This window comes from Sapajus apella, unplaced genomic scaffold, assembly GCF_009761245.1.
Source record: "Sapajus apella isolate SASKATOON/1434 unplaced genomic scaffold, GSC_monkey_1.0 scaffold67, whole genome shotgun sequence".
NCBI classification, from domain to species: domain Eukaryota; kingdom Metazoa; phylum Chordata; class Mammalia; order Primates; family Cebidae; genus Sapajus; species Sapajus apella.
The window spans coordinates 6,275,905-6,300,079 of record NW_022437007.1 but is presented as its reverse complement, the minus strand read 5'-3'; the positions used below and the strand labels follow the sequence as shown (position 1 = coordinate 6,300,079).

The window sequence follows — 24,175 nt, the reverse complement described above, 5'->3', positions numbered from 1 at the left end:
CCGGGGCGGGCGGCCGCCGGGCCAATGGCCGCCGCCGGGGCCTCCGCGCTCCTCCCGCGCCGCCGCCGCCGCCGTGGGGCTGCGGGCTCCTCCCGCAGGAGATAACTGTCAGCTCGCGAGGCGGCGGCGGGCCGGCTCAGTCATATGACCGGCAGCCGGCGGCCCCGGCGCCGAGCAGAGTTACTCAGCCGCAGCGGCCCCGCGCTCCCGCAAGGCTGGGCGGCCGCGCCGCCGCGATGGCCCCGCCACCGCGGCCGCCGCCCCCGGCTGCGCGCTGAGCCGCCGGCCCCCCGAGCGCCACGGCCGGAGCTGCGGCGGCGGCGGCGGCGGCGGCGGCGGCATCATGGCCCCGACCCTGCTCCAGAAGCTCTTCAACAAAAGGGGCAGCGGCGGCAGCTCCGCGGCGGCGTCTGCCCAGGGCAGGGCTCCTAAGGAAGGACCCGCCTTTAGGTGAGGGGGCGCCGGGGGGCGAGTCTGGCGCGGGACCAGAGTTGGCTTCGGTGCTCGCCAGGGAGGGGACGGGGAGGGGAAGGGGAAGGGGCTGCCCGGGACGGCGCTGCCCTTCGCCAGCACCCGGTCCCGGGCTTGTCAGCGTGGACGCGCCTGATCCGAGTGTGGCTCCGGACCTTCCGTGACCCTTCTTCCCCTCTCTTTCTCTACTACTCGGGGTCCTTCCCCCTTTCAGAGTTCTCTTGTGTTCCTTGGGGTTCCCAGGCGTGCGCTGTGCGTGGCTCCGGTTTTTGGGGTGAACCCCTTCCGGGCAGAGCCGCCTGGATGCCTCTGCGGGCCCTGCAAAGCTGTGAGCTGTCATTTTGAGGGCAGCTCCAACCTATTGTGTACGTGACAGTGTTTTGAAGTTGTGAAGGAGCAACAGTCACACAAAAAAATGCATCTTTCTTCTTTCGTGCCGTATATGACAAGCTCTCAAACGGATGAATGAAAGTATGTAATTTCCACATCATTTGGAAGGTTGATGCCGCATGATGTGTGGAAAGGGGGAGTAAGAGGCAATTATGGAATTTCCGAGATTTCAGTTGATTAGAGCTGATGTGTATGTTTAATAGATTTGATCTCCCGAACACATACTTTTGAATATTGATAGCATTTATGGAGAGCTTGCTATCTTAAATGCTTTACGTTGATTTCCGTCTCATTTACTTTTTTAACAATGCGGTGAGGTAGGCGCTATTATGATTCCCATTTTACAGGTGGGGAAACTTAAAGTCGCAGAGAAACTTAGGCGGCTTGCCGGAAATCCACACCTGTCAGTGGTAGAGCCAGCATTTTGACCCAATCAGTTTGACCACAGAATACTGTCTTTAAAAATCCCTATGCTATTCTGATTTCAAGGGCTAACTTTAGAAGATACCTTAAAATATCCTATATTGCCTTTGAGCACACGTATGTTGAGAAGTTTATCTTTAACAATTTTTCAGCACATTTTAAAATTGAACATCAACTCCCAATTCTGACACTCTGCGAGGTGCTTTTTGCCCAAAATGTCTTGCAAAAACAGTTTATTGTTAAACAGATCTAGACCCAGTATAATAAACCTTTTAAAAGTTTCAAGTGAAACTTTGAACTAAATTCTGGATTAAGTTTTATGTTCTAGATTTTGCTTTTCTTGAATTCCATCATTTAAAACAGTCTCTGTAGTCGTGAAAATTAAATAACTTCGTGTGTGTGTGTGTGTGTGTGTGTGCGCGCGCGCGCGCACTTGGAAGGCATATTGTGAGGACTTTAAACTTCCTAAGTTAAATTTTCGTGTTTTCTTTAGGCTAACAAGCCTTATAATTTGAGTGGGGAATTCTATGCCTTTTGCTAGTCTGAGTATTAGTGATGCCATGGACCTCCGCAGAATGATAGAGTTACTTCGGACCCAAGGTGTGTAATTTCTTCCCTTCCCTCTCTGTAACCCAGACTCCATCAAGGGCACAAAGCCTGGAGCGGATGGGGCATGGGGTATTACAGGTGTCTGTACGTTGGCAGCTCTTGCCAAGGACATTTAAAGCCATTTGAATTCATGAGGAGATAGTGGCGGTTACATTGTCGTTGTGTTCTGTGCTCTCCTTGCCCGGTTGTCCACCATCATTTCCTCTTTCCACAAGTTTAACTGAGTTTATTTGAAAAAAAAAAAAAAATTGTGGCTATATTTAGGGCTTTGGACCATGTTAGGGAAATTGATTCCCATCTTGTGGGAACATTTTCAGTGGTGTTCTGACTTCTCATTGGTGTACAATGAAGAACAGTAAATTGTGCCAAGTACCATCTTTTTTTTTTTTTTTGACCTCATTAGAATTTTCTACAAGCATTTGAGGTTGATGTTTTTGGAGAATTTGGGGATCCCAGTTGAACATCCTACTTGATAAGGGTCCCCTTCAATAGTATCCCTGATACAGGTCACCATGGAAAAGAAAGTAAAGTAGCAGATGTGAGCAAGGATGCTGGAAAATGTGAACAAATCATCCTATGCTCACCAGACTGACCAAGGAGACCCCAAGCAAGTTTTTCCTTTTGCTCTTTTACCTGGCCTAACTCTAAGATGCTGTGTAGCTGGACTGGGAAAAGCCTCCGGGAAAATTTTTCTCTCTACCTAAAAATTTGTGAACCTGTGTTTCATTTTACCCAGATTTTGCCAAATAGGAGCTGGTATGTACTTCCGGGGGAACAAGGTGCCTTACGCAGAGCATTAGTTGCCCTTGGGAGCCTACCTTGTAGTTGAATAGAGTTTTAGAAGTTACGGTAAAACCCTTAGATTAAAAATCAAGAATTCCTAACATGAATTTGTATTATAGGATGTAATTTATATGTATTTAGTGTATTTAAATACAGGATGCAACACAAGGAACAGAGATCTGGAGACTGGAAGTTCACTGAGGATTCAGGTAGACTTTTTGGGCAGTTTTGTAGTGTATATGGGGGAAAATCTAAGATCCAACTTTTTGTTTGTTTGTTTGTTTTAGAGTTTGTATATTTTCTGTTTCCATGATGGACTTTCACTGGTTATTTTAAACTTCTCTTCTCAGAATTGTTTTGCCCTTGTTGTAACTCTTTTTACTCTTGTGCACTTCTAGTCCCTTTGCTGGGCTTATGACCATTCTCATTCCTCCAGTTTTCACACACTTGATTGGGGAGGAAATCTTTGTCTAATATAACTAGTGTATATCACTGGTCCTTTTCAGGACTTCGTGCCTCCTGGCATTTCATCTAAAAACAGGATCATCACAGTCAAGGTTTCTTCTGGAGTATTTCCTTTAGGATCTTAACAAAAAGCCCTTTTCATAGCTTTGAGGAAAGAGGTTCCTAGGAAAACAAAAGGAATCATGATTGATCAAACTTACATGCTTGGGAGAAGTAGCCAGGGATGCTATATGATTATGGTATTTACATTTGAATAACGCGTTGTACCAGAAAAATAAATTAGGAACAACAAAAAAAATGATGTGTACAGTGACTCAAGTCAAAAATAGAATTATGTTCTTGGTTACCTTGGATTTAGGGCCAGGATGTTTTCAAGCCAAGTTATGCCCAGTGACTTACATGTGTGTTTCAAGTTTGAAGCATTATCTTAAGGTTGTTCGTGTTTTTTTTTTCTTGTCTTTTATAAATTAATGGGGTAGTTCCCCTGAAAATGTTTAGCAGGGAGGTAAAAAGACCCTGGGCTATCAAATGTTTTATTTTGGAGCAGTTAAATGAGGTAGGTAAGCATATGTATTATCTGGGATATGAAGAACAAGTGAAGGCATTGCAGCTGCTTATTAGCTAGTTGTGTAAATGCCAGAGAAGAGTATACCTAAGGCCAAACGGCCTAGTTAGTGCTAATCCCCACTGTTTTGTTAGAACAAATTTAATCTGTTATAGAGTTTGTATAAATATAACTTAATCCACTTATCAAATAGCATCTGATGCCTCTGTGCTTGTGGCCGAGTGCTCTACCTTTATAAACCTAGGCAGGACACCCATGATGTCACCTATTGGAGTTTACAATCTGAAGGACAACAGAGTATACACTGAGATGAATAAACAGAAGACAACACATTGGAAACTGTAACAAACAGATAAACACTGATAAAGAGTAGAGTTTTATATAAGTGCAGAATTAAGAACTTACTTGCTGTTCTTATGGTTGGAGTGACTAAGGGCAGGATTGTGATTTACTCTTCCCTCACCCAGAGGAAAATTACACAGAAGTGCTTCCTCCCCTTCCACTAATAAGTCTCCAGATGCAAGCATTTCTAACGAGATTTGTTCTGAGGCAGGGTGGAGAATATTTTGGGAAAAAAACAGCTTTGTTCTAGTACACTCAACATTTTTAATGCCAGTAATGTAAAATGTGACATATAAATAGCAGTTTTGATTTCTTTTGACTACATTCTAAAAAAGTCTTTCTGTAGATTTCTCCTGCCTGCTGCCTTGGATCTACTGGCACACTCCTTACATCATATCTCCTTGTCCTGAAACATACTGTGCACTGCTGAGTGATTTTTCAGAGGTGAAGAAGGGAACTGTTCCTTTGAATGCTGTGAGTTCTGTTAAAAGCGATTGAAACACAGATTGAGGAGGCCATTGATTTAGTCCTACCTCATGTAACATGGTGATGTGAGACCCAACAAGACTCCATTTTTCTGGTCCAAAGCTTTGTCATTTGTAAAGTGACAACATCAGTCCATATAATAGAGTTGTGGTAAGGAAGTAATGAGCTTGAAAATCTTTAGAAAAGAATAATATGCAATACAAAATGATTTTAAAAATTACCAAGTACCTTTTTAATTTTTTTTTGAGACAGGGTCTCACTGTGTCCCCTAGACTGGAATGCAGTGGTGTGATCTCGGCTCACTGCCTCTTCTGCCTGTTAGGCTCAAGCAATTCTCCTGCCTTAGCCTCCCAGGTAGCTGGGATTACAGGCATGTGGCCACCATGCCAGGCAAATTTTTGTATTTTTAGTAGAGACAGGGTTTCCCCATCTTGGCCAGGCTGGTCTCAATCTCCTGACTTCTAATGTTCCATCCACCTCAGCCTCCCAGAGTGCTGGGATTACAGGTGTGAGCCACCTGGTCCAGCCCCAAGTACCTTTTTTTAGGTCATGGAGTTCATTATTATTCCTGTGAAGGCTTTATGAAAATGGAACCATTTTTCAGAGGCTGTTTTCTTTCTGTAGATGAGAGACTTGAGACAGAGTTGAAGTGAACTGTATTTGCTTGTGTATTGAGTTTTTAACCTTGATGCAGTCAGTCATGAAACAGAGATCCTAAGTTTTCAAAGGGGTGTTAAAGATGTTCAGCGGGCACTCACTCACACCTGGTTGAGGTGACAGGACATCAGAAAGATTCTGAGAAATAGGGTGTATTGGTTTTTTCAAAGTTATTTGCAAATTTTTGTCATCAAGAATAAAATTACATTTAAGCAAAAAAGGAAATTGGTTAAGCAAAATGATATAGTCACACAATGGATGACATTCTGTAGCAGCCAAATCATAATTTTATACACAGACACACAAAACACAGAAAAAAATGTTCTCAATAGAAGAAGTAAAGCAACTTTAATAGCCTGACTTCACCCTTTACCACTGCGCAATCTATGCATGTAACAAAATGACACTTTTACCCCATAAACTTATATAAGTTTTAAAAAGTAAAAGCAAGTTATACATTTATGTGAAAAAGATTTAAAAATAGGAGTGATTATGCATGTGCAGAATAGGACTAGCAACACTATACACCAACATATTATAACAGTGGTTGCCAAGAGGTAGGTGAAAATTTTATTTTAATTTTTTGTGTTTTATTCTGGTTGGTATTTTTGGATTTTGCTCTAATGAATTTGTGCTACTTTTGTGATTTGTATTATTTTTAAACCTAAATATTCTAGATTATTTAACTATTATATTATTTAATTATTTAAAATAACTTAAGTAGCCTTTAGTGTATTCCACACCATGAGGGAGTAGAGTAAGGATAATGTTTGTGGAGAAACCTGATTTGAATAAATTTCTTCATAGACTCTTCCTTCTTCATCAAAATAACTGTTAGCTCCTATTATTAAGTCATATGTTTGTTATGAAATTGAATGTATTTAAAACCTAAATTCAGTGCTGGGTGTGGTGGCTCACACTTGTAATCTCATCACTTTGGGAGGCCGAGGCAGGCAGATCATGAGGTTAGGAGTTCGAGACCAGTCTGGCCAACATAGTGAAACCCTGTCTCTACTAAAAATGCAAGAATTAGCCGGGCATGGTGGCAGGTGCCTGTAATCTCAGCTACTTAGGAGGCTGAAGCAGGAGAAATTCGTGAACCTGGGAGGCGGAGGTTGCAGTGAGCCAAGATTGTGCCATTGCACTGCAGCCTGGGTAACAGTGGAAAACTCTGTCTCAAAAAAACAAAGCAAAAGAAACAAACCACTAAATTCATTATAAACCTCAGAGGCCAAGTTAATTGGTGATGTCAGTAATTATAGGAAATAGATTTGTGCAAACTGTTTACTAATTTGGCAGGGTCACTGCTTCGCCGGAGCTTCAAGTCCCAGTGTAGTCTTCCTGGGGTCTCAAAGTACAGTTTAGGAGCTGCATGCAGCCCAAGCTTTATTTGTAATAGGTTTAGAAAAGACTGACACAGTCCTTTGGATTTTGAAGGAATGTGGATAAAAGACCTGGATTAGATGTTTTAAAAGCTAAAACATGCATTATGATTTTAAGTTCTGAAATGTGAATTTGTCATATTATGCATTATTATTTGAATTAGTAGATGGTACTAAGAGAGGGTCTGAGGCATGTGGTCTTTTAATGCATGGAGTATATAGCTCCAAAAAGAGCACTGGTTTTTGTTGTTGCTTTAGGTTGCGTTTCTTGTGGTTTGCCTGTAAGGTCGGCTTAAGGAAGCTACTTTGCTGTTATGTTTCCTTGGAAAAGGAAGCTGTAAAAGATTGTCGTTGCAGTCATGAAATACTTTGGCTGCCAGCATGAACTCCTGGTGGGTGAATCTGATTTGGGAACTGGTAATGTGCTTTATTTCTCCAGCCACTGTTTTTCTTGGTGTGGGCAAAAAGGAACAAATGTTTTATACTGATTGTACAAGCCCCCTACTTAGTGCGAATTGTTAAGACCTGGACTATGAGATCTTGTACTTGGCTGTAAAAGTAAGTCTTTCCTTTGGTTGTAAGAGTGCTGAAATATTTTGGTGAGTTCCTACTTACCAAGCATTCTTTATCTCAGATTTGTGAAAAATGATTATTATGTGAAAAAGGAAAAACAGGATGGCCTTTTCCAGCTAACTGGGCATGTAATAGTGATTTCCCACAACTCCACCCCATCTGTAAATGGAACATCCATGACTCACTACTCATGGCTACACAGACACTTTTGTAACCAGCGCTTGAATGGGAGGGTGGAATGGGGATGGAAGGAGATGGGCTGGCACCCCACTTGTGTTCAGCCAGAATCTGTCCAGCTGCCTTTATAATGGACTTCTGAAAAGGACAATGTGCCTTCTCATGCATCATGCTACATATTTTTTTTCTTTATTAGACTTTCTGCTTGTGCCAGAATAATACAATATATTAAGTGCAATAAAATGTAGCCATTAATGCTATAATGTTGTGGATAAATGTTGTATAGCAGGGTACTCTTTCTATTATATAAGATTTTAGTATTTGTAGGAGTCTGGATCCCTCATTATCATATTCCTCTCCACTGAACTGTATGCCTTTCACTTCTAGGAATTATTTTTCTAGTTATTTGTCCTTGTAAACTTGCTTAATTTGTAGATTATACTCTAGAATTTGTGTTCAGCATAGTGCTGTAAGAGATTTATATATTGCTTTATGAAGATGATTTTATCACCACACCTAAGACTTTTTAATCATAAATAAGAGATTTCTGTATTTGATACATATCTTTAAATAAATGATCGGTGTTTGGTTATGTACTGATATCTAATTGAAAATGACAACCAATTCACTTAGTAGGGTATCTAAGTGAGAGTGAGCACTGAGGCAGTAGAAATTCATCCCCCAAAAGCTGAGGGGAACTAATTGAGAACCTACATACCTGGTGGGGACCTCAGTCTGATTCCCAGTAAAGATAGTTGCATGTTGTCATGACAACTCTTTCTTCAGAAGTTGAAGACAAGTTAGATGTTAATCTGCACATTCCTCAAGAGAGGAAACAGGTGTTCATTTAGGATGTGTTAGGAAGCAGCAGCAAATTGACCAGTCCAATTGGTTCTGCCTTTAACACCTTATAAATACTGCACACTGCCAGCTCTTTCTGATATGCCTGGAAAATTGGACATTTTCTTTTTTTGTGTTATAGTCAAAACCTTTGGGGTTATGGGGGGAAAAGTATGTTATCATTCTCAGTTCTTCATTAGCTATCCTCACTTAAGTTCTTTCACAAAATATGATTAAGAAATAGTAACACAAATACCTTTTAAATTCAATGCCACAAAGTCTTTTAAATTTAAAGCATACATTTGAAATAACTAAAACAAGAAAACATACATTTGATAGTTAGAGCATGTGAGAGTTCTGAATCCTAGCCTTGCCACTGTGTCTCTGCTTTTAATGCAGTGCTTCGTAGGAAGTTGGTGTTTAATAAAAATGAATTCATTCATTCATTCAACAGCTTTGAACATCGATAATCCTTGAAGAGTCTTCAGTATTCTAGAATCTGATCTCTTGAAATGTTTCTTGGTGTTTCCAGCATGCATTATGACATTTTAGAAAATGAATCCTATTACAGATAACTCAAAGAAATTTTCTCCTTTTTGTCAATATTAGTGAATTGTTTTTCTGGTATCAAAATGATAGGGTAAAAGTGCTCTAAAGGGCTGATTGATCTGCATCCCTCACCTCCCCCCAAAAAACATTTAAAAAGACACTTGCTTAAGTGATACATGAGAGACCCAGTTATGAAATTCCACAGCTGTCAGAAATGACCTACTGAAAAACTATTTAAATATTTATGAAGCTATGAAATTGTTATCTGTGGGTTACTGGTGTAGAACTCTTCCTTGTATATTTTTTAGATTCATTTGAGTTCTTGTGTGGCTTGGTAAAACTGAAATACGTTATGGAATGAAATGAACAAATTGGTTCTCTCAAATTTAAGATAGTAGTACACTTAATTGTGAAAACAATATTGGTCTTCTGAACCCTGCAAAAACTGTATTTGCATGTTAAATGAAGTAAGCACTTTGGAAAAAGATGGAATCATCTCTGCTTTCCATGTATGATTTTTCCATTTGAGAAACTAATTTAGAAATGGATTTATGAATCTGACATGTTCTTTAAAGAGAATGTGTAAGACTAACATATCATTAATGGTAGCCTACGCTGTGTGAGGAGGTGAGGCATGAGTAAACATTTTCTCCAAGCATATCAGGCAGTGACTGTTTGCTTTAGAATGGTACATTGAGTAAGTTAGTTGCTAGGGCAGAGGAGGTGGCAGGAATTACTGGCCCTGCCCTGCTCAGAAGGCAGAGATGGACCCCTGGTAGCCACTTGGTGCTGCATGTGCAGGCTCCACGGAAGACCCTGTGGACGCCGGTAACTGGCCCCGCAGTGGGGTTGCCATATATTTCTTAGTGCCACGTGTACCTGAGAAATTGCTTATACATGAAATTATGATTTGATTTTAAGATTATTTTAAAATATACCTGGTTAAAGGTTCACATAAAGTATGTTGAAATATAAGCCTCTTCACACCCCAATCTTTCTTCCCAAAGGCTACCATTGCTGTACCAGTTTCTTTTGCATGCTTTTAGAAATACTCTATGCAAATACAAGACAAAAATTATTTCCCTCAGACAAAATGGTAGTTGCTGCATACACTGTTCATCATTTTGCTAAAGATTGCTTTGTATTCCTTTGAATAAATGCATGTATAATACTTAACCCAGTAGTTTGCAAGCCCGGTCAGACACTGAAGTCACCTAGAGAGCTTTAAATGCCCAGACTACTTCTCAGAGACCTTGATTGAATTGATCTGGGCTGGGGCTTTGTGTTTGTCTTTTTGAAACCCTCCCCAGGTAATTTAAGTGTGCAGCCACGCACACTGGGTAGTCTTCCCTTATCTGAGGTTTCACTTTCTGCTGTCAACCTCTCAGTCTGACGATATTAAGTTGAAAATTCCAGAAATGGACCAACTCTGGGTGCACTGCCTATGGGTTTGCTCTGCTCTGCAAGGAGCAGTACCATTTAAAAAAGAAGAAAGAAGATTCCAGAAATAAACAATTCATAAGCTTTGAATTGCACACCATTCTGAGTAGCATGATGGAATCCCCATTGTCACTTCATCTTATCACATAGGCATTTGTCATCTCACATCATCACAAGGAGAAGGAGGGTGACTATAGTATGATGAGCTATTTTCTGAGAAACAGATCACATTCATATAACTATGACTATATTATATCATAATTGTTCTATTTTATTATTAATTATTTTGTTAATCTCTTCCTGTGCCTAATTTACAAATTAAACTTTATCATAGGTATGTATGGGAAAAAAACATAGTATTTACAGAGTTTGGCATTAACCACTGTTTCAGGCATCCACTGGAAGTCTTGAAAGTTATCCCCTGTGGATAACAGGGGACTATTGTAATTTTAACCAGTCCTCTAGTGATGGATTATTTACCTTCAGGCTTTATTGTTAGAAATGGTGAACTTCCTGGTTGGAAGATCCTTATGCATAAGCTCAGGTGTATTTCTAGGATAAGAACCCAGGATGGAATTTCTGCCAAATTACACTCCAGAAAGGTTGCACCTGTTTATACACCTATCAATAGCATATAGTGGCTGTTTAGTGAAGATGATTTAAAGTACCCTGAAGAAACAGTGGTAGGGTGGTGGGGAAACATGGACCCTAGCTTATTCTGGGTAGTTGTTGATCACTTGTCTAGTTCAATATGTGTGCAGATTGTTAAACTCTTACAGCTCAGTTTGGCTGTGCTTTCCAGACTTCAAAATGCTCATACTTTTTTAACTCAGTAATTTAAGAGAAAAAAAAAACTTTTGTGCATGAAAATGTTTAAAAAACAAATGTTTGTGCACAAAGATGTTCTTTATATATTATCATTATAATGTTAAAAAGGATCTTAACAATTGTCCAATAGCAGGAAAGTCTCTAAATTGTTATGTCAACTTTGTAGGATATTAATATCATAGTTAAATGATTATGATGACTGTGTTAATATAAAATGTTTATGTTAAATGAAAGTAACCAACACCAGTTGGTATCTATAAGATGAAACATATTAGTAAAATATGCAAATGTATGACCAAGAACTAGAAAGAAAACAGAAAAATAATAAAGCACAGTTGGCATTATGCAGTCTCGACCTCCCTGGCTTAAGTGACCCTCCCACCTCAGCCTCCCAAGTAGCTGGGACCACAGACAGGCATGCAGCACGATACCCAGCTATTTTTTTTTTTTTCTTTAAGAGACGAGGGGTCTCACTGTATTGCCCAGCATAGTCGTGAACTCCTGGGCGCAAGTGATCCCCCAACCTGAGTCCCCAAAGTGCTGGGATTATAAGCAAGAGCTATCATGCCTTACCATAAATATCCTATAAAATGTGTGGGCAAAAAATAAAAATTAGAGGCCAGGCATGGTGGCTTATGCTTGTAATCCCAGTACCTTGGGAGACTGAGGTGGAAGGATCTCTTGAGCCCAGGAGTTTGAGACCAGTCTGGCAACAAAAGGAAACTCCATCTCTACAAAATAATTAAAACAAAAAAATTAGTTAGGCACGTGCCTGTGGGTATAGCTACTTGTGGGGCTGAGGTGGTGGGATCGTTTTAATTCAAGAGGTTGAGGCTGTAGTGAGCCATGATCACACTGCTGTACTCCAGCCTGGGTGATAGAGTGAGACCCTGTCTCAGAAAAAAAAAAAAAAAGGAAAAAGGTAACATTCTATTATAATACAAATAGCCATTTATTTATAATTATAAAGATATTGTAAACTTTGTTAATTAATGAAGACATAATTGTAGATATGTATGTAAATGACTTCACTGAAATCTTTTAGAATGCTTTTAGAGTAGCTATTTCTCAAGAATATTAAGGGAGACCCTTCTAACATTAAGAAAAAAATAATATTCTTTACCATTTGCTAGCCCCTATACCAAGTGCTTTTTATTTAAGTCCTTTCACGAATGTCTCATGTTATCCTTTGATAATAGATATTTTTATTAGCCAATTTATAGATTATAAATTTATCATAACTTGTGGAAGAACACTGAGGCTTGCTTGAGATTGAGTGGTTAACTAGTGACCCTGGGAATTCAAAGTGAAGTCAGTCAGCTCTTTCTTAATAGATATCTGTATTCTCTCTCTACAGATTAATATTTGATGAAATATTAGATTTGTGAGTTTATAAGAAAGTATGAAGTCTAGCCAGGTGCGGTGGCTCACACCTGTAGTCCCAGCACTTTGGGAGGCTGAGGTAGGCAGATTATTTGAGGTCAGAAGCTCAAAACTAGTTTGACTAATATGGTGAAACCCTGTCTCTACTAAAAATACAAAATAATTAGCTGGGCGCGGTGGTGCACACCTGTAGTCCCATTTACTAGGAAGACTGAGGCAAGAGAATTGCTTCAACCCCAGAGGTGGAGGTTGCAGTGAGCCAGGGTTGCACCACTGTACCCTAGCCTCAGCTAAGTACTATTTCTAGGGAGCTTACTGTTAATTGTACAATGATACAGATTATGTGTGAAAAACTAATTAATAATATAAAACAGTAGTTCAGGACCAAGTCTCTAAAGTCCTATTAAGATGAAAGGAAGGAGTGAGGGAGGGCTCTTTAGTCTGGGCTAGTTAGGGAGGCTTTATGGAGGAGAAAGAGCTGATAGGTAGAATTCAGACAGGTGAAAAACTTTTTACCTTTAGAGCTGTTTCTGAGTTAAAAATGAGTGGACTGGTTTCTGTTAAATCAGAGTATTCCTGTGAGGCAAGATACATTTGGACCAAATTGTGCAAGTCGTCGCAAGCATTATTAATTTAAAATTTTAAATTTAGGTAACCCCAAAGTGTAGATGGAGAGGGTTTCCAGTCTATACTTTGAGTCTTGTTAGACTAGGGCCTATGTTATGGATTTACATGTTTTGTTTTGTTTTTGTTTTGACACAAGTACAGTGACGCTATCTCAGCTCATTGTAACCCCCACCTTCCAGGTTCAAGTGACTCTACTGCCTCAGCCTCCCAAGTAGCTGGGACTACAGGTGCACGCATCCATGCCTGGCTAATTTTTGTATTTTTTTTCGTGGAGATGGGGTTTCACCATGCTGGCCAGGCTGGTCTCAAACTCCCGGCTTCAAGTGATCTGCCCATCTTGGCCTCCCCGAGGTGCTGGGATTACAGGCAGGAGCCACTGCGTGCAGCCTGGATTTACATTTTTGAATTCACACCTGACTCTCCCACTTACAATGTAGGGCACATTGTGCTCTCCAAGTTTTTTTCATCTGTAAAATGGGTATAAAGTTGCCATTCTTGCAAGGTTGTCTGAAGACTAGAGATAATACACATCAATCCTACTACATAGTGCTTGGCAACTATTAGAAATTCAATATGTAGTGACCCTCATAACTCTCAGAGACTTAAAGATTATCTTTCCTTCCAGCTGTTTCCCTGTATTAATCCAATCTCTGCTGATCTCAAGGTTATAGGGAAATGGCAAGTAGCTTGTCTGTACCAAAAGGTGGAGTTCCTGCTCTGAAGGTACTGTGGAGCCACTGCGGTTTTGAGTAGTGGATTGGTGGAGCAGCTTGCTAAACACAGGGACCTTAACTTAAATTTTGGTGCTGGGATGCAAGTTAGTGCAGTTTTAGTGTATATGATATATGATATCGGCAAGTAGAATATATGTGTATTCCTCAGTCTTCCCTTTCTTTCCCCTATCTCAGACCTCTCTTATCTTCAAAGGGAAAAAACAAAACTCATACAAGCGGACAGCTTCATGCTCCCAGCCTTTACAGCTTCCTCTTCAGCCTGTGGCAAAATCTATACTTGGTAAACCTACCAGATATATAAATATCTCCTTTCAGGAGCTGCTTTTTTGTTTTTTTGTTTTTTATTCCTCAAATTAGTTTCCTGACAGTTCTCTTGCCTCTCTTGATTCATTTCACAAACACGTGTGAGGAGCCAGTTATGGCAGCTGATCCTAAAATTCCTGACTTACCATGACGAAAGGAGTTTGTGTTTGAAGGCTCTGACTAATTCAGTTGCTCACAATTATGTTTTTACAAACAGAAAAGGGAGAGGGTTGGAAAAAGGGAGAGAAAGGGAGAGGCATTTGTATCAGAAGCTAGTGGGGGAAAGCTCCCAACTGACCAGTAATCTTATCTACAAAGTGCTAAATACTGCCTGAAATTGTATGTGTATGTGGGGGAGGGTGCCAGTTAAGATAATGTGCCCAGGGAAGCGCACAACCTCTGCTTGCTCCAACTAACGCTGTAAAAAGCAGTCTAGTTCCAGTAGGTACAAATCCACACTTTAATTTGTTCATCACTTTGTCTTCTTTCTTCAAATCCAGTTTGTGCTGGACTTTGATTTAATAGCTGATCACTGTGCCATGCTGTTCTTTAGTTTACTCCAGCAGAGCATTGAGTTTTACAGCTTGGGCTGTTAAAGTCAATATTGTGTTTAACGCAGCAGTACCAGGGTGAGTTGTCTTGAGCTCGCCGTGACCTGCTAGCATGCTAAGCTAGCATGCTTAATGCTATTAAAGAGGCAAGTTCCTTTCAGAATTATGTCAAGATTAGCAATTGATGGTGAGAATTGTTGTGGTCCAATCACCAGACCGCAGTAGGTAACTTCCCTGGGGTGAAAGCATTGCCGTAATGTATTAGACCTGTGCTCTCTCTCCATTTATTTAGAAGCCATTCTATACAAGGCACAGGGCCTCCAACTCATCATTTTCCCTGCAGAGGTTTACCTCAGAGATGTTTTTAGTTGGGGAGGGGCAAGTTACCTTCACGGATAAAATCATTGGGTCTCTCTTCTTCTTTAATTCCAAAGTATTATGAATCTCGTTTATTACACTCTGTTCCAAAGTGTCCACTTTTCTTTTCATCTTAGAAATATTTGGGATGTGGATCTAGACCAACTCTGCCTGAAGCACTGAGGCAAGCAGGCTTGATCTTTTTCTCTTTTTTGCTTGGCCTTCTCAGGAGTCCTTTTACGATCAGATTAGTAAAAGAGAGATTCCTGTGTGGCCTTGTCAGGGAAGGGGAAGAAGGTATTTGAAATATTGCTCTAGGCTCTGGGTGGCCTGAAATCCTCACAGCTGGAATTCTCCATCTGGTCCCATCCAGTTTCAGAGCCTGGACCAGTTCAGCTTACTACGGTGAGATTTGCATCAAAGCTTGCAAGTAATTAAGGGTTTATTGTGTCTTCCATTGCTTTCCCCTCCTTGGGGACCTAACCGGTATGGGTGGAGGAATGTACATGAGTCACATTTCAGAGGAAAGCTGGGCAGGATGTGAAAGTGGTGGGGAGATAATTATAAACAAAAAGAATAAATAAAATCATAATATATAAAATAACTTCCAAATTTTGAGCCCAAATAATGTGAGTAGCATAATTAGTGGAAATAGGGAAGTGACAAGGAAAAATTGGTTTTGTACATGTGGGATTTGAGGTGTAGCTGGACACTGCAAGTTGTGATATTCTTGAAGCTGTAGTTGTTAGAAGATATTAACCCAATATTTGCCAAAGAGCCCAGGAAATCCATCTCTTGCTCTTTAAGACTTAACTTTTTCTGTTCCCTCCTCCAAAGTTACTTTTGTAGAAATTCTGTTCCTTCTTCCAAACTCAGCTGAGATGCTACTTCTGATTATCTTTGCCAGTTGCCCCAAATGGGCATGCTGTTCCCTTTAAACCAGTGGTCCCCAACCTTTTTTGCATCAGGGAACAGTTTCATGGCAGATAATTTTTTTCATGGACAGTGGAGTAGGGGATGGTTTTGGGATGATTCAGGCACATTACATTTGTTGTGTACTTTGTATTATTATTACATTATAATAAATAATGAAATAACTGTACACCTCACCAAATGTAGAATCAGTGGGAGCCCTGAGCCTGTTTTCCTGCAACTAGATGGTCCCATCTGGGGGTGACAGGAGATAGTGACAGATCATCAGACATTAGATCCTCATAAGGAGTGTGCAGCCTACATCCCTCGCATGCACCGTTCGTAATAGGGTTCATGCTCCTTTGAGAATCTAATGCCACCGCTGATCTGACAAGAGGTGGAGCTCAGGTGGTCATACTCACTTACCTGCCACTCACCTCCTGCTTTGTGGCCCGGTTCCTAACAGGCCATGGTCTGGTACCGGTCTGTGACCCAGGGGTTGGGGATCCCTGCTCTAAACTACTGAGTTTAGTATATTTTAGCATATTTCTTCTTATATGGCAGTTACCACATTCTACTAGCTGTTTTTTATTTATCCAAATACTTTACCAGATTATACCTTGAGAGCAACATTGTCCCAGTAGTGTATAGCATAATACTAAGTGCAGTACATTAGTAGGAGCTTGGTAGATGTTTAAATACATTTATTTGAACCTGCATTTGTTTTCAGCTACTCCCAGTACTTAAAAATATGTAAGTTTATTAGCCAGTATATAAAGTTTCTCTCTTTTTTTTAAACATAAGTTAGTCTCCAAATTTGAAGTTTTAAGAACATCTCCATTATTTCAGACTTTAATACATGTTTATCTTACCCATGCCTGCCTGCCTGCCTTCCTGCCTTCCCTCCTTCCTTCCTTCCTGCCTTCCTGTCTTCCTTTCTTCTTTCCCTTTCCCTTTCTTTCTTGTGCTCTCTCGCTCTTTCTTTCATTTTAAATTTAATAAGAGATGAGGTCTTGCTATATTGACCAGGCTGGTCTTGAACTCCTGGACTCAAGTGATCCTCCCATCTTGGCCTCCCAAAGTGATAGAATTACAGGTGTGAGGCCCCACACCCAGCCCTACCCATGTTTCTTAACTGTATTTATTCCATTTTTTTCTTGCCAGTTACGGGGTTATTTCATTTTGTATTTTTAACTTCAGAGACTCTCCTCTATAGATTGTTTAATTTTCCATACCAGTTCCAGTTTACAGTTTTGAAATTTACTGCCAAGAAATGTATGAGGTATTTTATTTAAAACACACTGTTTTACATATGAAGGCAAAGTAATTTTCATTTTGTTTCTGAGGTCATATCTGATTTACTCAGCATTTTCTTGTCCCCTTCCCTCTCCCCAGCTGATGACTCTCTTTAATAAATTCTTTCTACGGAACAAAACTTAAAGAGTTTAGGGTCTGTCACAAGAATAGTTTGAAGGTCTTTTTTGTCTAAACCCATCCTGACCTTTGCCTGGACTGAAACTCATTTGCCATTTATTTGTTCATAGAAACTTGAAAGATCTTACTGTTTATTCCCTTTACTTGGGAATTACCTGGAGAAAAACTGTTGGTGCCATCATCTACAGGGATGGCCCTATCCATGACCAGCCTCTTGTCTGAATCAATTATGAAAATGTTAAGTTCAGTCTTCACATTCATTGCTGAAAAGAGCATTCTGTTTATATTTCTCCTTCCAGAGAAATGCTTATCTGTCCTTTTGTTTTCTGGACCTACTCCAGTTCTGTGTCCAAGATAAATATTCTACTGGCTTTATGCTGTTTTATCTTCATAAAAACAAGTGACCAAATATCTGTGTACTAATGCAATTTGTATAGTAAAAACGTTAATTGCACAGGAGATTCAGATGAATAAAAGAATGCTTATTTTGGTTTCTCATGGCCAGAGTTAAAAACAAAACAAAACAAAACTAGATTTACCAGTGCATAGGTCATATGCTATTACAGCTTCAAGGAGCTACCAGAAGCTCATTCCTTCCATTTGCATTTTTGTGAATATCAGTTCTGAAATGAACAAACCCAGGAGTTGAAAATAATTATTTCACCTATAAATTATGCCTGTCCTCATATGGTAACGAGAGTTGACAGTGGTTTTTATTTTCAAAACAACACAGCTTGGTTTAGAAAAGGTGCCTGTAGTCAGCCTTTGCAACCTTTATTCTGTGAGATTCTTTTCCCCTGTTTTCTAAAAACATAATGACAAATTAACCAGGCAAAGGCATTGCAATTTTTATCTAGGGTTTCTTTCTTCTTATGATTTCTTTGTGATTCTTGCTTCATGATGCTGTACTTTTAATTTGCCACTTTAATTGACTAAGATGAAGTAATTTCTTAGTAAGGGTGGGGATAGGAAACAGTAGTGGGAAAGATACCTTCTGAGTCTCCATTGCGTTTGGGGTCCCAAGTCTGTGATTTTTGAATTTTACACTTGGGACAGAAAGATCTATGACTTTAGGTAGCTGATCCATTTCCCAAAGTGTAGGAGGGGAGGAACTTGGATTTAGCTGTTGTTGAGAAAGTTCAGAGTATTTTCAGCCCCCATGAGGGCAATTAACCAGAGATCCTTTTATTGAAATCATTTATTTTCCTTGGCAAAGACAAAGATTTGTTTAGCCAATAAAACATAGTGGGGATTTCAAAGCAGAAATTAGCTATGGATTTTGGAGGTTTAGGATGCCGAAGTTCGGAATTACGTGTTGTACAAACCAGTTTTTCCCATAGTTTTCTAAAAATTGTGGTGAAAGGTGCATATGGTTAAATGTGCTGCTCTGTGCCAAAGACTAGTATTTCAAAGTATAAATGATAAAAGGAAGTTAACTATAAACTTGATATTTACATGGATTTTATTTTCCAAAGCAGTTATATTTCTTTTGTAGAATAGAAAAAGGCTCACTGGCCAAAGTTACAGAGCTAGTTACCCTTATGGATAGTTCAAAATGTGGAATGCAGACCTTTTCATTCCTGCATCATGCCTCAGCCAATTTTTAGTCCTGAGTATGGCAAGTTCCCTTGTTTTGTAGTTAAAAAACTGTTCTGAATTTATAGCTGAAATACATTTTTATGATTTGTAATTATCATATAACTATATTCTCTTGCATGTTGGAATTTTTTTGGTCATTTTTTTTTTTTAATTTAGGTTCTGGGGTACATGTGCAGATCATGCAGGATTGTTGCATAGGTACATACATGGCAATGTGGTTTGCTGCCTACATCCCCCCATCACCTGTATCTAGCATTTCTCCCCATGTTATCCCTCCCCAACCTCCCCAACCCCCCACTGTCTGTCCCTTAGCCTCACCAACAGACCCCAGTGTGTGATGCTCCCCTCCCTGTGTCCATGTGTTCTCATTGTTCAACATCTGTCTATGAGTGAGAACATTCAGTGTTTGATTTTCCGTTCTTGTGTCAGTTTGCTGAGAATGATGGTTTCCAGATTCATCCATGTCCCTACAAAGGGCATGAACTCATCATTTTTTATGGCTGCATAGTACTCCATAGTATACATGTGCCACATTTTCCTTGTCCAGTCTGTAATTGATGGTCATATGGGTTGGTTCCAGGTCATTGCTATTGTAAACAGTGCCGCAATGAACATACATGTGGATGTGTCTTTATAATAGTATGATTTATAATCCTTTGAGTATATACCCAGTAATGAGATTGCTGGGTCAAATGGAATTTCTATTTCTAGGTTCTTGAGGAATTGCCACACTGTCTTCCACAATGGTTGAACTAATTTACACTCCCATCAACAGTTTAAAATGTTCCTATTTCTCCACATCCTCTCTAGCATCTGTTGTCTCTAGATTTTTTAATGATTGCCATTCTAACCCATGTGAGATGGTATCATCAATGTGGTTTTCATTTGCATTTCTCTAATGACCAGTGATGATGAGCATTTTTTCATATGTTTGTGGCCTCATATATGTCTTCTTTTGAAAAGTGTCTGTTCATATCCTTTGCTCACTTTTGAATGGATTTGTTTTTTGTCTTGTAAATCTGTTTTAGTTCTTTCTAGATTCTGGATATTAGCCCTTTGTCAGATGGGTAGATTGGAAAAATTTTTTCCCATTCTGTTGGTTGCCAATTCACTCTAATGATTGTTTCTTTTCTGGTACAGAAGCTCTGGAGTTTAGATCCCATTTGTCTGTTTTGGCTTTTGTTGCCAATACTTTTGGTGTTTTGGTCATGAAGTCCTCACCTATGCCTATGTCCTGAATGGTTTTGCCTAGGTTTTCTTCTAGGTTTTTTATTGTGTTAGCTCTTATGTTTATGTCTTTAATCCACCTGGAGTTAATTTCAGGAAGGGGTCCAGTTTCTGCTTTCTGCGCATGGCTAGCCAGTTTTCCCAACACCATTTATTAAACAGGGAATCCTTTCCCCATTGCTTGTTTTCGTCCAGTTTGTAAAGATCAGATGGTTGTAGATGTGTGGCGTTGCCTCTGAGGCTTCTGTTCTGTTCCATTGGTCTATACCTCTGTTTTGGTACCAGTACCATGCAGTTTTGATTACTGTAGCCTTGTAGTATAGTTTGTAGTCAGGTAGTATAGGGAGCCAGAGTAGCACACCTGCTCTGGGGGGATCAGCAGCAAGGCTGCTGTGAACTTTGGTTGAACTTCAGGGAAGTGAAACCACAGTAGAAGGATATACAGTATATGTCTCGGAGAGAAGAGACAGGCCTAGAGAGATAACCAGCTTTTGCTGATCTTGCTGCAAGATAGTTTTTAGCTGAAGTATGTTAACTGAAGTATAAGAATAATAACCACATCCTGCTCTAAGTAACTGTACCATCCCTCTGCTATGTGCTTTGTGAACATATAAAGGACACTGAGACAGGTCGGGGCTGGAGAGACTGACTTCATCACCTCCCAGACCGCCTGGCCCAGCTTTCTCCATGTCTGTGTCTGTGTCCTCCTTCATCTCTCACCGTTCCCTCTTTGATCCTTGAACCCTTGTGCAGCGCAGGACACGGCACATGCCAGATGGTAGTGTGATGCCTCCTGCTTTGTTCTTTTTGCTTAGGATTGTCTTGGCTATGCAGTCTCTCTTTAGATTCCATGTAAAGTTTAAGGTGTTTTTTTCCAGTTCTGTGAGGAAGGTCATTTGCAGCTTGATGGGGATAGAATTGAATCTATAAATTACTTTGGGCAGTATGGCCATTTTCATGATATTTATTCTTCCTAACCATGAGCATGGAATGTTTTTCCATCTGTTTGTGTCCTCTCTTATTTCCTTGAACAGTGGTTTGTAGTTCTCCTTGAAGAGGTCCTTTACTTCCTTTGTTAGGTGTATTTCTAGGTATTTTATTCTCTTTGTAGCAATTGTGAGTGGGAGTTCACTCTTGATGTGGCTCTCTTTAAGTCTGTTATTGGTGTCTAGGAATGCTTATGATTTCTGCACATTGATTTTGTATCCTGAGACTTTGCTGAAGTTGCTTATCAGTTTCAGGAGATTTTGGGCTGAGGCGATGGGGTCTTCTAAATATACAGTCACGTCATCCGCAAATGGAGACAATTTGACTTCCTCCTTTCCTAATTGAATACCCTTTATTTTTTTTTCTTGCCTGATTACTCTGGCTAGAACTTCCAATACTGTATTAAATAGGAGTGGTGAGAGAGGACATCCTTGTCTAGTGCCAGATTTCAAAGGGAATGCTTCCAGTTTTTGCCCATTCAGTATGATATTGGTTGTTGGTTTGTCGTAAATAGCTTTTAGCTTTTCTTATTTTGAGATACATTCCATCATTACCTAGTTTTACTGAGAGTTTTTAGCATAAAGGGCTGTTGAGTTTTGTCAAAGCCTTCTTTGCATCTATTGAAATAATCATGTGTTTTTTGTCTTTGATTTTGATTATGTGGTGGACTACATTTATAGACTTGCGTATGTTGAACCAGCCTTGCATCCCCGGGATGAAGCCTACTTGATCATGGTGGATAAGCTTTTTGATGTGCTGTTGCAGTCGGTTTGCCAGTATTTTATCGAAGATTTTTGGATCTATGTTCATCATGGATATTGGTGTGAAGTTTTCTTTTTTTGTTAATTCTCTGCCAAGTTTTGGTATCAGATGTTGTTGGTCTCATAAAACGATTTGGGAAGGATTCCCTCGTTTTGCATTGTTTGGAATAGTTTCAGAAGGAATGGTACCAGCTCCTCTTTGTATGTCTGGTAGAATTTGACTGTGAACCCATCTGGACCTGGACTTTTTTTGGTTGGTAGGCTATTAATTCCTTCCTCAACTTCAGCCCTTGTTATTGGTCTATTCAGGGTTTCAACTTCTTCCTGGTTTATGATTGGGAGGGTGCAAGTGTCCAAGAATTTATCCATTACTTCCAGGTTCACTGGTTTTTGTGTATAGAATTGTTTTTAGTAATCTCTGATGATAGTTTGTAATTCTGTGGAATCGGTGGTGATATCCCATTTATTGTTTTTTATTGCATCTATTTGATTCTTTTCTCTTTTCTTTTTTATTAATCTGGCTAGTGGTCTATTTTGTTGATCTTTTCAAAAAACCAGCTCCTGGATTTATTGATTTTTTGAAGGGTTTTTTGTGTCTTTATCTCCTTCAGTTCTGCTCTGATGTTAGTTATTTCTTGTCTTCTGCAAGCTTTTCAGTTTTTTTTTTGTCTTGCTCCTCTAGCTCTTTCAGTTTTGATGATAGGATTAGACTTTTGCTTCTTTCTGGAATTGATGGGCTGAGACAGAATATGTACCTCTGAAAATCACATCCAGCCACTTCTGTGTGGTGGCCCTGCCTCATTTCTTTTTGCTCTTACCCTGATACTCTGAAGCTCAATCAAAGTGAATTTGTCTCAGTTCCTCAAACAATTTTGAGTTTTCTCTTTATGAAGATTTTTGTCTGGGAACTTGCCTCCTCCCTTCCTCCTTTAACCTAACTCACTCCTAATTAGTGTGGTGATTAAGAGCAGGAGTGGGCTTAGAATCAGACTTCAGGTTTTGAATCCTACACTGTCACTTAATAGCTATATGGTCTGGAACAAATTGCTTAACCACGCCGTGCTATGCTGCTGTTTTCTTGTTGGTATGTTGGGAATAATAGTAACTGCCTCATGTAGATGGTATGAGATTTAAGTGTATGGTTCTTGCAGTTAGGACTGTACTGGGCACGTTTTAAGTCCTCTGATTCCTTGAAGCCTTTGCCGATAATCTGTTCTTTCACAGACTCATTGCACTGAGCACTCTGTCCCCCTGGAGTGTAATTGCCTGTGCATGACTTACTGCTGCTCTCTGAGGACAGGAGTGACCATGCCGAATCTGTATTCTTCACTTTGCGATATAAAAGCTTGGTATGCATAGACATGAGATAAATGTCTGAATAAATCAATAAGCAAAGGCCCCCTTAGCTTATGCTGTAATCTTAGGCATTTAACCTCTGCTTTTCTTTTTGTGACAATCTTTTTGCCTTTTATTTGGGGTTTTTGGTGGGCAATTTTAGAAGAAAGGAGATGATAGGGAAGTTTAACCTAGGTTGCTTTATAGCAGCTTCTGGAATTGTAGCACATGATTGCTTCGTGTTGTTTATCCACTTGGGAGAAGAGGCTGTACATATGGACAGGTCTCTTGAAAAGTTGCTGCATTCTTTAAGAAAAAGTGAAAGTGGGTTCCACATAGAAAAGACTAGACTCACAAAGAACATGCAGGTTAACGGTGACCACAAGTCTGGATTTAATCTGATAACTGTTACAGCCTCCCTGCTCCCCAGGTCTCTATGGCACACTCGCGGGATTTCCTGGCACTTCGTTTCGTTGGTCATCGGCTGTGCTGTGACCATAATGTAGCAGTGCAAGCCACTTGACCATTCATGCTTCAGGCAAGAGTAAAAAGCGTAAAAACAATAAAAAGCGTAAAAGGAAAAGCTTATGCAAAAGTAGGATAGTTTCTGACTAAAAGTAATGAAAGCCCATTTTTTCCAACTCCAGGGGTTGCAGTGACCTGGTTAGGTCCTGGCAGTGGTGGAGCTGTTCTAGGTGAAATAGTACGTTACCTAAAGGAAAAGGGGACAAGGGGTTTGCTGTGCTGCTGTGATTCTTTTGTTTAAAATCATTAAAGGTTTGGAGGGTAGTACAAGAGTGATACTAGGGAATAGTTGCTGTACAATTGGTCAGATTTTCAGGGGGCAGTAGGGAAACAAAAGGATCACCTGACCCCAAGCCGCTTTCACAGCTACACTCTTCTGCCCTTCACCCTCCAACCTCAGTGCCTCTAAAAGCTTTGTGTGTGTGTGTGTGTGTGTGTGTGTGTGTGTGTGTGTGTGTGT

The 24,175-nt window shown here is 40.0% G+C and overlaps 1 protein-coding gene and 1 long non-coding RNA gene across 3 annotated transcripts in view; one reads left to right on the top strand and one right to left on the bottom strand.

Moving 5' to 3' along the window:
• Positions 1 to 112: 112 nt before the first annotated feature.
• The window catches only part of FNIP2 (folliculin interacting protein 2), a 141,641-nt gene continuing 117,578 nt past the window's right edge, over positions 113 to 24,175 (top strand). The window contains exon 1 of one of the 2 annotated variants that reach the window (XM_032248554.1): positions 113 to 450. In XM_032248554.1, coding sequence (XP_032104445.1) covers positions 344 to 450 — 107 coding nt within the window. In that variant the 5' untranslated portion in view covers positions 113 to 343. The remainder of the gene's footprint in view (positions 451 to 24,175) is intronic. The other variant, XM_032248556.1, reaches the window with a different exon arrangement.
• LOC116530472 overlaps positions 22,753 to 24,175 on the bottom strand; it is a 10,558-nt gene continuing 9,135 nt past the window's right edge. Inside the window, exon 3 of the long non-coding RNA XR_004260017.1 lies at positions 22,753 to 22,763. This is a non-coding gene — a long non-coding RNA (uncharacterized LOC116530472). The remainder of the gene's footprint in view (positions 22,764 to 24,175) is intronic.